Raw genomic sequence first — 13,653 nt, 5'->3', positions numbered from 1 at the left:
ACCTTGAGGGGAGCAGTTTTTAGAATAGTATCAATTTTGGGTATTTTCTGTCATAGACCTCTGAAAGTCACTTCAAATGTGATGTCTTTCCTAAAAAAAAATGGTTTTGTAAATTTTGTTGGAAAAATGAGAAATCGCTGGTCCAATTTTAATCTTTATAATTTCCTAACGAAAAAAATGATGTTTCCAGAATTGTGCTGATGTAAAGTAGACATGTGGGAAATGTTATTTATCAATGAATTTGTGTGACACGGCTCTGATTTAAGGTCACAAAAATTGAAAGTTTAAAAATTGCAAAACTTTTGAAATTTCTACCAAATTTTCATTTTTTTAAGTGCAAGTCATATCAAAGAAATTTTTAAACTGACATGAAGTACAGTATATCACAAAAAAATGTCTCAGAATCAGTGGGATACGTTGACTCGTTCCAGAGCTATAACCGCATAAAGTGACAGTGGTCAGAATTGTAAAAATTGGCCTGGTCAAAATTGGCTCGGTCACTGCCACTAAGGGGTTAAAGGTGTGTTATCTGATGCCTGTATAGCATATCACAAGTATATGCCAGAAACGTATAGGTGACAGTTCCAGGACCACCTAGTTAGAAGCCCCCTATTCTGCCACTATATGGGGGACTCAGAGATGGCCGTACAATGTTGATATCCATTCCTTCTCCCATGCTGTCTGCCAGGCCTTTTCTTCTCTCTGGCTTTGAAAATACATGTGAGCACCCATGATGCACAGATAAGCCCGCTTGTGACCAAATAATTAGGGCCACACAGGATGGCACTATGGGATCTGGCAGGTTGTGCACTCCTGCTATATACAGTGCCTACAAGTAGTATTCAACCCCCTGCAGATTTAGCAGGTTTACACATTCGGAATTAACTTGGCATTGTGACATTTGGACTGTAGATCAGCCTGGAAGTGTGAAATGCACTGCAGCAAAAAAGAATGTTATTTCTTTGTTTAATTTTTTTTTAAATTGTGAAAAGTTTATTCAGAGGGTCATTTATTATTCAACCCCTCAAACCACCAGAATTCTGTTTGGTTCCCCTAAAGTATTAGGAAGTATTTCAGGCACAAAGAACAATGAGCTTCACATGTTTGGATTAATTATCTCTTTTTCCAGCCTTTTATGACTATTTAAGACCCTCCCCAAACTTGTGAACAGCACTCATACATGGTCAACATGGGAAAGACAAAGGAGCATTCCAAGGCCATCAGAGACAAGATCGTGGAGGGTCACAAGGCTGGCAAGGGGTACAAAACCCTTTCCAAGAAGTTGGGCCTACCTGTCTCCACTGTTGGGAGCATCATCCGGAAGTGGAAGGCTTATGGAACTACTGTTAGCCTTCCACGGCCTGGACAGCCTTTGAAAGTTTCCTCCCGTGCCGAGGCCAGGCTTGTCCGAAGAGTCAAGGCTAACCCAAGGACAACAAGGAAGGAGCTCCGGGAAGATCTCATGGCAGTGGGGACATTGGTTTCAGTCAATACCATAAGTAACGTACTCCACCGCAATGGTCTCCGTTCCAGACGAGCCTGTAAGGTACCTTTACTTTCAAAGCGTCATGTCAAGGCTCGTCTACAGTTTGCTCATGATCACTTGGAGGACTCTGAGACAGACTGGTTCAAGGTTCTCTGGTCTGATGAGACCAAGATCGAGATCTTTGGTGCCAACCACACACGTGACGTTTGGAGACTGGATGGCACTGCATACGACCCCAAGAATACCATCCCTACAGTCAAGCATGGTGGTGGCAGCATCATGCTGTGGGACTGTTTCTCAGCCAAGGGGCCTGGCCATCTGGTCCGCATCCATGGGAAGATGGATAGCACGGCCTACCTGGAGATTTTGGCCAAGAACCTCCGCTCCTCCATCAAGAATCTTAAGATGGGTCGTCATTTCATCTTCAAACAAGACAACTACCCAAAGCACACAGCCAAGAAAACCAAGGCCTGGTTCGAGAGGGAAAAAATCAAGGTGTTGCAGTGGCCTAGTCTGTCTCCTGACCTTAACCCAATTGAAAACTTGTGGAAGGAGCTCAAGATTAAAGTCCACATGAGACACCCAAAGAACCTAGATAACTTGGAGAAGATCTGCATGGAGGAGTGGGCCAAGATATCTCCAGAGACCTGTGCCGGCCTAATCAGGTCTTATAAAAGACGATTATTAGCTGTAATTGCAAACAAGGGTTATTCCACAAAATATTAAACCTAGGGGTTGAATAATAATTGACCCACACTTTTATGTTTAAAATGTATTAAAATTTAACCGAGCCACATCATTTTTTGTTTTTTTAAGATTTATGCATCTGTTAATAAATCCTGCTCTTGTTTGAAGTTTGAAGGCTCTAACTTATTTGCATCTTATCAAACCTGCTAAATCTGCAGGGGGTTGAATACTACTTGTAGGCACTGTAGTAGTTTTTATTCGCTTACATGGGATGAGAAGACCCCATGCAGAAATAAAGGTCTCAGTGGGATGTCTTATATAATGCTAATAAAGTATATCTTTGTATAAGAACGTTTAGCAGTTTTATTATGTACTTAGGAGAAGATTTATTTAGTGACTTGTGCACACTCTCTTCATACCAAAAATCATAACTTTTTCAGTCTTTTCTCCACTCTCATAAAAAAATATATAGTGGAGGAATCCATAAGGTTGAAAGATCCATTCTACAGATTTTTGAGAATTTTAGAGGTTGTTGGTTTTTTTTGTTTTTTTTTTTTGTTTTGAATTTTAAACGTTGTTGGGTTTTTTTTGTTTTCTTTTTTTTTTTTTTTAATCCAATGCACATTGGACTAATAAAATTCCTACTTTATCGTTTCCATTCTTTTTAATAAAGCTTTTTGCTTTCAGTGAATTGAAATATTTCTTTTAATGGCTGAAGGCTCAAACAGATCTAACACTTCTCACAGACAAGTGTTTATTACAATTTTTCCAGTCTAAAAAATCCTCTAAAGTCCAGGTACCCATGATCTGGAAGTAGCATGTTCGCTGCGTCCAACGCGCTGCCGGCTTTTGAACGCAGGTGAATCCGTATGTGTTCACGGAACCGTGCCGATTCACTGCGTCTAATACATTGTACGGGTGAAATTGACATGCTACGGTTTGGAAAAATGCACCACATGTCCTCCACTGGTAATCCACGGGCATCACGGGACCCATAGTGGACATAGGATTTCTAGAAATCCCATCCTTGGGCTGTAACATGTGGCCACTTCGAGTTTGACTCTGCATAAGTACGTAGCATTAAACCCACAGCAACTCCGGATCGTGGACACAAACCCTAATAGTTTGGACTACAGACTGACTTGGCTATCTTGTGACAGTCTGGGTAAGGTACTGAAGGTTAGGGTACATTCACATAGCCATGTTTTCAGTCCGAGTGCTGTCTGTGAAAGATAAATTATCAACACTGGAACAGGTCTATTCCACTGATCCTTTTTTTATTTTCATGGATCGAATATCCTCATGAAAAAATTGGATCACAGCATCTGATTTTTACATATACTTTGCAATTCTTAAAGGTGTTGTTTTTCTGTACTTTTAATATTGATGGCCTGTCCTTAGGGGGGGTGCAACAAGCAAGTACTCACGCTGCTCAGCTGTACCCGGTGCCAACGGATATGATCGGTTGCATAGCTCTGTCAACTGTATAGTAGCTGCCGGGTACTATTCATCCTCCCGTATTTGACTCTGGAAGGACCTGGAGTACCCGCCCCGCAGCGCTTCCCACTGTACATGTTCAAAAACATCTCTCCTATTGACAATAAAGGGCTATGTTCACACGTTGCATTTATGCTGCTTTTTTTCTGCAAATTTTCAGCTGCGTTTCACATAACCAGCAAAGTCTGAGATTTCAGAAATCTTAGGGTTTTTTTCCTGACTGTTTTGTCAAAGAGGTGCACTTTAGCAAAATGCAGCATGTCACTTCTTTGAGCAATTTTGCAGCGTTTTTCACCCATTGGAAAGCAAAGGGTAGTGCAAAAATGCTGCAAAAATTGCAGGTGGCAAAACCTGATGAAGTTACATTAAACTTTTAGCATGCACAAGAGACAAATGTACCCTGACAAAAATGGAGTTAAAAAAAAAACAACGAAAACTACCGTTTATACTCGCGTATAAGCCAAGATTTTCAGCCCATTTTTTTTGGACTGAAAGTCCCCCTCTCGGCTTATACGCGAGTCACGGGGTAGGTGGGGGAGGGGAGCGAGTGTGTCACAACATACTGACCCCCCCGGTGCGTCTCTGCAACCCCCTGCTTGTCCCACGGTCTCCTTCCTTCAGCGGTCACATGGTACCGCTCATTGAAGTCATATGCACATATTTATGACTTTAAAGAGCAGTACCACGTGACCGCTGAAGGAAGGAAAGGAGACCGTTGGAGAACGGGGCTGCAAAGATGCGCCAGGGGAAGGTAAGTATATGCTATATTCACCTGTCCCGGTTCCAACGCTGCTCGCCGCTGTCTGCCCGCCGGGTCCCTCTGTCAGTGACGTCAGGCAGCAGAGGGCGTGATGACGTAGTCAGTGTGCACCCTCTGCCTGGGCAGTCACTGACAGTGGGACCCGGCGGGCAGACAGCGGTGAGCAGCATTGGAACCGGGACAGGTGAATATCTCAGGTGCCGGGTCCTGAGCCAGCGGCGACACCTGGCCCCCATAGCGTGCCGGTGTCCCCGCCTGCTCAGCACACCTTGTCCCTGGGGGCCAGGTGCCGGTGTGAGTATGTCATTTTTTTTTTTTTTTTTTATACCTGCAGTAGTGGCAACAGCAATATATGGGGGCAGCATATGGGGCATATTTAATGGAGCATCTTATGGGGGCATAATCTATGGGGCATCTTATCGGGGCAGCATATGGGGGCATAATCTGTGGGGCATCTTATGGGGGCAGCATATGGGGGCATATTCAATGGAGCAACTTATGGGGGCAGCATATGGGGCAAATTCAATGGAGCATCTTATGGGGGCAGCATATGGGGGCATATTCAATGGAGCATCTTATGGGGGCATAATCTATGGAGCATCTTATGGGGGCATATTCAATGGAGCATCTTATGGGGGCATATTCAATGGAGCATCTTATGGGGGGCAGCATATGGGGGCATATTCAATGAAGCATCTTATGGGGGCACATTCAATGGAGCATCTTATGGGGGCATAATCTATGGAGCATCTTATGGGGCAGCATATGGGGGCATATTCTATGGAGCATCTTATGGGGGCAGCATAGGGTAGCATATTCTATGGAGCATCTTATGGGGCCTATTCTGTGGAACATTTTATGGGACAGCATATGGGGCATAATCTATGGAACGTCTTATGGGGCCATTATTAACCTTTGTGCAGCATTATATGGGACGTATTTTGTATGGAGCATCTGAACTGTATGAAGCATTATATGGGGCTCCTGATTCAATATGGATATTCAAAAGCATTTAACCTACTTATGTCTCAATTCATTTTACTTTTATTGGTATCTATTTTTATTTTTGAAATTTACCAGTAGCTGCTGCATTTCCACCCTAGGCTTATACGCGAGTCAATAAGCTTCCCAGTTTTTTGTGGCAAAATTAAGGGAGTTGGCTTATACACGAGTATATATGGTAAGCTTAAACTTTGCATAAAAGAAACCACACAACGTGTGAGCATATCCTAAGACAGGTTTCCGTCAGTTTAACAAGACGGCAGACGTTGTCATGTATTGTATTGATTTACCTTCCTAGATAAAAGGAGTATGATTGGCTAATTTAATGTAATTTGGAATATATTTCTAATTTCTTTTTCGTGTTCCCGGAGAACCCCTTTAAATTACAGAAACATAATTTACTTCCACTAGAAAAAAAAACTCTAATATTGAAACAATAAAGCTTGTTGTAGGTTCATTTTGCCCATTCCTGGTGAGTACCATATAAAATGGCTTATCCAGGACTAAATTATTATTTTATTATGAACCAAAAAATTAACAGGCAGGTAGTTTCTAACTACCTGCCTGTTCTATCCAGCGCCACTTCTGAGATTCGGCTGATCCACATCAACAAATGCTCTGTCGTCTGCACCTGACTGCTGGCTCCCCAAGGTTATGCACCAGGGATCCGGCTGTCAATCAGCATGACGTCAGCAGTAACACCTCATCAGTAGAGCAGAAGAGAAGCTGTTGCTGCTCTGTGTGACGTCAGCTGAAGCCGCAGAATCGCCGGCAAGAAGGGGGTTAGTGACAGCTCTGTGCCGCCAGAAATCTGTGCTGAGCCGAACAGGCAGGTAGTTAGCAACTACCTGTTTGTAAGTTCTTAGGCCAACAGTAAAGAAAAAGAATATAGTCCTGAATAACCTCTTTAAATAACTGATTATCAGCTCTGTCTTTTATTACAGGAAAGAGTCTCCCACTTCACTGGCTACGAAGGTTGAGCAGTTGGAAGGCATGCTGAAAATGCTGCAGTATGACTTGAAAAAGGTACGACAGTATAGAATAAGGGAACTGTCTTTGTGGACATAGTCAAGAAGGTTTTGCTGGAATATATTCAGTATTAATTGTATTTTATTTATTAAAATCCCTGCTTCTGAGTTTAGAAGTCAAGTGGTTGTTGTAGTCAGTGACTGCTGGATTTCTCTGACAACCTTCCCAGTATAAGCTGGCATACAGTCACAGTTTAGGACCACCCACTTGATTCCTAGAAGCCCAGCATGAACAGTAGCTAAACTACAATTGACATTGAGTTTTTCCAGCAGTCTTGTCAGCTCCTGCTCCATATCCTAGTGCGCTCCTTGATGCTGGCGCTGCCTCCATTTATCCACTTCTCTTCTTGCGCAAAATTGGCGTGGGGAGCACTGTGAAAAAGTCTAAATTATGCTTCCCATCCCCTCTTTCTGCTGTGGGTTGGACCAGTGTTGAAGATGTCAATGATGTGTTCCCTCCACAGCAGACAAGGATCAGAGCAGGCATGGTTCAGATTTTTGGCTACGCTCCCCAGGGTAATGCGGTTGTCATTTTGGACTTGAAAAGGGAAGTAGTACCCCAGGCAACGCCAAGATAAAGGAGGGCATCAAGTACTGTGACTATATATCAGAAATGTAACTTCTGATGTTGCTTAAAAGCAGATCTTTCATCTGTGACCATATGTATGCAAATCGCCCACCTGCTCCTGGAGAATCTTGACAGCACACCCACTGCGCATGGTAAGGATTCATAAGAGTGTAGTCACATAGTGACTACAGACTGGAACCCCAAGTCTGGACAACTCCTTTAAAACTGTTCTCAGTCATTTTGCCTTTCTCTGAATGCAGGCAGAAATAGTAATAATGGATGATTCAATTCTGGTTTTCATCGCTTCATCCAGGCCGTATGTAAATTTCTACTCAAACTGAATTTTGTATCTTTTCCTACTAAAAATGTGTTCTAAATATCACAAATGTAACCTAATATTTGATCTTAGGATAACTAAAGACTTATTGGCCCCGATTCATAGGAGTGTTTGCCAGATTTCTGGTATTAAACACTTTGAGTTGTGAACAAGTTTTGCAACTCTTCAAAGTCGAGCAAAAATGTTTTGACTTTTAGCATCTACACTCCAGTATCAAGCTGTCCATTAATCACATTAGTCATTGCTTACTGCAATCAGAGCTGATAATGGTACACAGCAGTGATGAGCAAACCTGCCCAGATAAAGTGTTACCCGGGCGTGCTAGAAAAATATATTAGAGTCCTTGCAGCTACATGTCTTGCGGCTCCTACAGGGATTGCCTGTTTGCTAAGGAATCCCAACATGTGTTGCGGCTGTCGAATATCCGTGATACATGCAGACGTGAAGACTTGAACATATTTTTCAAGCATGCCGAGGACACTGTGTTAGCACCCGGGCATGCTGGATAACACCTTACGCGAGCATGTTCACTCATCACTAGTGCACAGCAGACCAAAAAACAATCACATATTTAGTTATGTTGACCCCCGTATGGAAATCTTATTCTTCCTACGTTTTGGGAACATACACTATTTATCTTACCCATACAGCACCATGTGATATTATTGTCTAGAGAATGTAAATACTTATCAGCAAAGCAAAGCTTCCCTCTCCTAGATAAGGGTTTGGGCTCTTGTACTTTTAATTCTGGTAATTGGAGACTGGCAAATAGCCCAGAAGTTTCTGTGACTGTATCTGATGATTCCTTGCACATCAATGATGGGGATGCTCCCTGGATTGCTTTTGTTTAAGCCTCCTGTGCTATGTAACTATGTATTTTTCTCCTCTTCCCTAACCGATATTTGCAGTGGGAACGGAGAGTATTCCGACCCCTTTAAATTTTTCACTCTTTGTTTCATTGCAGCCATTTGTTAAATTCAAAAAAGTTCTTTTTTTTCCTCATTAATGTACACTCTGCACCCCATCTTGACTGAAAAAAAACAGAAATGTAGAAATTTTTGCAAATGTATTATAAAAGAAAAACTGAAATATCACATGGTCATAAGTATTCAGACCCTTTGCTCAGTATTGAGAAGCACCCTTTTGAGCTAGTACAGCCATGAGTCGTCTTGGGAATGATGCAACAAGTTTTTCACACCTGGATTTGGGGATCCTCTCCAGTTCCATCAGCTTGGATGGTGAACGTTGGTGGACAGCCATTTTCAGGTCTCTCCAGAGATGCTCAGTTGGGTTTAGGTCTGGGCCATAGTATGCTTTATAGGATGAACCTTTAAAGGTTGTTGGATCCTGATTTGATTAATCTTAGTTTTATTACCAAGCCGCAATTTTTTATCATAATTGGCTTCAACTCTTGGGAAGTTTCCAAGCAAACAGATACTAGAGTAAGTGCTCCCCCCCCCACTGGGGGCTCACAATGTAAAGGTGCCTTTACACTAAACGATGCACCAGGGATCCCGACAACGATACAACCTTGTCAGGATTGCTGGTGCCTCGCTACATGATCACTTGTGAGCTGCCAAACAGGCAGCTTCACCAGCGATCAGCACCAGTGAGGACGCTGGTATCTAAGGTAAATATCGGGTAACTAAGCGCGTGCGTCACTTAGTTACCCGCTGTGTACCTTGAATATGAGCGTGCTCGCGCTGTGAGCTGGTATCCAAGGTAAATATTGGGTAACTAAGCACGCACGGCACTTAGTTACCCGATATTTACCTTGGATACCAGCTCCCAGCGCTAGCACGCTGGTATCCAAGGTACACAGCGGGTAACTAAGCTCTGCGTGCTTAGTTACCCGCTATTTACTTTGGATACCAGCTCCCAGCGTCTGCTTGCAGCGCTGGGAGCTCGCTGATCGATGGTCTCCCGCTGATCAAAAGACGGCCCAGGACGATCCTGCACGTTTAGCGATACCCGGCGGGGAGGCGGTCGCTGATACATGTCACACACAGTGAGATCGCTGGAGAGATCACTGATGTATCACAAAATCAGCGATCTCGCTATGTGTGACAGGCCCTTAAGTCCCTACAACTCACTTTGGCAACCTTGTGGCTTATTTACACTGGCTTATTATCGGATGATCCTAAGAAGGCTTGTTCTCGGTTATTGGCCTATATGTCAGCCAGCAATCGCTCAATGAACAAGCAAACTGCTCATTCGTCAGGTGAGATGATTTTTTAAGCCAGCATTAAAGTCAATCCCAGCACATGCCCTGTAGAAGCCCTACTCTGACCCTTAGGGCTAATTCACTCTATGCATTTTTGCAGTACTGGCAAATTGAATGAGATTTCTGTATTCCCATGCACACACTGTTTATTCCCCTGGAGATTTGCCTATCCGTTTTTTTCCAAATCCGCAGCATGTCAGTTCTTTCAGCGTTTTTCTCAAATGAATGGGCACAAGTAAAATAAGCACACATTTGGCCTGCCAACACCAGAGTAGTTGTAGCAGATTTTTCTGTTTAATTTATTTATAGTTGTAAAATTTAAAATATAAGAAACAACATGCATAAAAAAAGTTCCTGGACTCCGGGGGCTGACTCAAGGCCATATTGACCAGATTGTTTGCTAATAACCATATGCTTTTGTTGTAGGAAAAGGAAGATAAAGCAAATCTTCAAGCCGAAGTGCAACTCTTACGAGAAGACAACCTCCGCTTGCAGGAAGAATCCCAGAATGCGACTGCCAAGCTGAAGAAGTTCACAGAATGGGTGTTTAACACTATAGACATGAGCTAATGGACAATGCAGACTGTACAGAAGCGAACTTCTGGTGTCCTGTCTAGTGTGTACCGTAGACCTTTAGCTTTATCTGCACGTGGATCAGAGTGTACATAGAAAGGAGCCGCAGCGATTTCCAACTCCCAACCTTTTCTCCTGCCGTGCATGTATTAAGCAAAGCATCACTTCTACACCATGCCTACGAGAATTACACATCGTGAGAAGCGTAGCTGAAATGGGAACGTTTCAGACGTAAAATCTGTACAGTTTTGAACGCAAAAAAATATATATATGCCAAACCTGGTCGCTTCTTGGGCAATAATCCCTAAGTGAAAAAAAAATGCCATAAAATGACTATTCCTTTTGGTTTTAAATGGTTTGTATCACTTGAAATAATTTTGTCATGCAGATGTGTATCGGAAAACAAACTAAAGCCATCTAAGATACGGCTTCGATGATGTGCGGTGTATGGTTTTCAGCGAGCAAATGAAGATTGTTTGGTTTTATTGTAGTAAAAGACTTCTCTTTTGAATTCTCCCCCCCCCCCACTAGTGTAGATAGTTACATGTACCTCACATTGTTTGTGAAAAAGCAATAACCCCCACCCCACTGATAAATTATAGGCACAAGGAGATTATGTAGAAGTTTGTTTTTTTGTTTTGTTTTTTTTCCATTTTTCTTTTTGCTGCCCCATTGATTACCTTTTCAGCACATGGAAACGACTGTCTGCAGCCGTGCATCAGTGACCCCCTCCAGGCATCAGTCTATTTTTCACCTGCGATCTGGCAGCCGATATTGATTATCTGTTAATGTACAGGACCATAGATTGCGTCCGTCCCTGGTGGACCCTTCCGTAATTGAGCCGTTTCATGGTCACCAATATCACAACCTTCATTTTTCTTCTTCTTTTTGAGTATGTAGAAGCACACGTCACCGCGCACAAATATATATTCCTTCCAGTTATCGTATGTGGAAAGTCCCCATTGCCTGTATCTGACTGTACAGATATTGATCAGTGATCACCTGGACTATTTATTCCAGCAATATGGAGGACACAGATACGACTTTAGTCACCTGCACCTTTTTCGTTCCGCTCTACGTATTGGAAAACTACATAGCATCAAAATGAACAGTTTCAAATTTGCCTGTAACCTAAATTTTTAAACCAAACCCTATATTTGCTACCAGATTCTATCTAGGCAGAGATATTTATATTTTGTAAGAAAAATGTAATTTGTTCTCTGGAAATATTGTTTCCAATGCTTTTAGTAATTCTTGTGACACTTTATTTCTTTGCAACTATGTGCCGTTTTGATTTTTTTATTTTCATTTTTGTTTTTTAGCTGCTTTAAAAAGACATGTACAGAAATACTCTATTCACTCACCATGGCAAAAAGCTTACAGTTCAGTTATTTATCCTACCAGAGTCGTTTGGTAAGATGTTCTAATGGAGATCAAAAAGTGTTTGAGCGTTTTGTTTTTGTTTTTTTTTTAACGATTGTATGAAGGAGATTTATATAATAATGCCTGGTATCACTTGTACATTTAATTTTTTTTTCCCAAGCCTCTCTCAACCATTCTGAAATGTTTGATTTATCTTCTTCAGAAAGGGAGGTGCTTGAGGCAGGCTATTTATTAGAATTTTTGCAACAAAGTTATTGTATCTGAAGTTGCAGAGAAAACTTGTAAAATCCTGAAAATAAACTGGTTTTAAAAGTTGACTATCTTTTGGTTATTTTTTTTTTCCAAAGGAAGTAGAAGGCTCAGTTTACATCTATGGGGCTTGCTTAGGAGACTGTCATATTTAAAGGGGTTATCCAGGACTTAAATGCTTTTAGCCCCATAGACAAAAAAAATAAAATAAATCAACAGGTAATTGCTAACTCACCTGCCTGTTCTGCCAGGCAATGATTTCTCATGACTCAGGAAGCAGAAGAATCACTGGTAGGTGCAGTTCATGACTGCTCCGTGATGTATCATTGTCAGAGCAGTTCCTTCTCCTCCACTCTACTCTGTTGACTGAGTGTCACTGCCAACATCATGTTGATTGACAGTTTGTTCCCCACTGCGTTGGTCTGAGCGGGCTGTCAATCAACATGGCTATGTCAGTGATGACCTGTCGGCACCACAGATCAAAGGAAAAGGAACTGCTCTGTCAATGTAACTTCCCAGGAAGGAAGATAATTGCCGGTCTGAGAACGGAGGGATGTGACAAAACAGGCAGGTAGATGGCAATTACCTGTTGATGATTCATTTTTCTCTAAGTCCCTGATAACCCCTTTAATGGGAAGAGTAGTACAGCAGGTAGGACTATCCTGGTTATCAAAATTACGTGCATTATGATGGACCTCATTGTAAGGCAATTGCTTATGTCGGTCACTGTTAAGTGACCGATCTAGCATCATGATGAAAAATAAAAAACAAGTACCTACCTGCATGTTCTTTTCCAAGTTTAAAGCATTGTTTCATGTAGCTTTTCAGAATAAGCTGTAGTCCGTGTACAGGAGGTATAACACTGTTTCCCTTACCTGCATGACAGCAACCACGAGAGAGCGTTCCTTTTCCGATAAGGAATGTGTCAGTACGATCTGCTCTTCTAAAGAGTCTATATTTACATCTACAGGTCACAGGAAGCGGATTTAAATGATACCTCGATATCTGCAATCTAATGCCTTATTCCATAGAAATACACCTTTTTCCTAATATGTAAATGAGTTAAGATTTATGGGCCGTACATGGATCTCCCTGAGAATCTGCCTCCAGAGCTTATTATAAATTAAAGGGGCTGTTACAAGTGTGAGACATGTAATCACTGACAGTCTGCTCTCCTGATCTACATGTCTCACACTGGTAACAACCCCTTTCATTTATAATAAGCTCTGATGTCAGATTCCCAGAGAAATCTATGCCTGGTCAATAGATCTTAACAGCTCATTTACATATTAATAAAAAATGGACTACTCTGGAATTAGACATCGGAGCGCAGATATCAGGGTATCACTTTATTCGTTTTTTTTTTTTTTTTTTATGACCTGCATGCCTGTATAGACAGAGGAGGGGCTTGAGATGTAAGGATACAGAACTGATCTCCTGGTCTAGCTTCCTGCATGATTAGGAAGTGCTGAGAGATTAGAGCATGGATAACTTACACCTTTCATATAAGGTCTCTGTGGGTGAAGAGGAAGCACTGTTGAGTTTAGATGTGTCACATTACAAAACCATCTATCAGCTCTCCTCACATAGCATTGTCAGCTCTGCTGTACTGCTCATCTCCCTTCATTCCTCCACTGCCTGTCCGGAGATGAGTCACACTAATGTCTGTGCTCAAAGCAACATTTTAGCACAATAGACATAAGTGTTACTATTGACATAGCTCCAGACAGATAGTGTAGGGGATGGGCATTGAAGCAGAGCCCTGACAGTGCTATGAGAAGAGGACACCTGACAGATGGGTTTGTAATGTGACACAGCAAAACTCAGCTGCAATTTCTAATCATTCAGGAGATTGGAAC

General features: G+C 42.1%; 1 protein-coding gene across 7 annotated transcripts in view; it reads left to right on the top strand.

Annotated features, from left to right (window-relative positions):
- Window positions 1-11,862, top strand: part of SIPA1L1 (signal induced proliferation associated 1 like 1) — a 314,165-nt gene extending 302,303 nt beyond the window's left edge. For all 7 annotated transcript variants that reach the window (XM_073552718.1, XM_073552717.1, XM_073552714.1 and 4 more), the window contains 2 exons: window positions 6,377-6,458; window positions 10,016-11,862. In XM_073552718.1, the coding sequence (XP_073408819.1) occupies window positions 6,377-6,458; window positions 10,016-10,159 (226 nt within the window). In that variant the 3' untranslated portion in view covers window positions 10,160-11,862. The remainder of the gene's footprint in view (window positions 1-6,376; window positions 6,459-10,015) is intronic.
- The last annotated feature ends 1,791 nt before the right edge of the window (window positions 11,863-13,653 follow it).

Source organism: Dendrobates tinctorius, unplaced genomic scaffold (genome assembly GCF_039654945.1).
Source record: "Dendrobates tinctorius isolate UK_male_01 unplaced genomic scaffold, ASM3965494v1 ptg000194l, whole genome shotgun sequence".
In the NCBI taxonomy this organism is placed as follows: Eukaryota; Metazoa; Chordata; class Amphibia; order Anura; family Dendrobatidae; genus Dendrobates; species Dendrobates tinctorius.
Note: the sequence above shows the minus strand (reverse complement) of the source record. Positions and strands in the feature narration are given on the sequence as shown.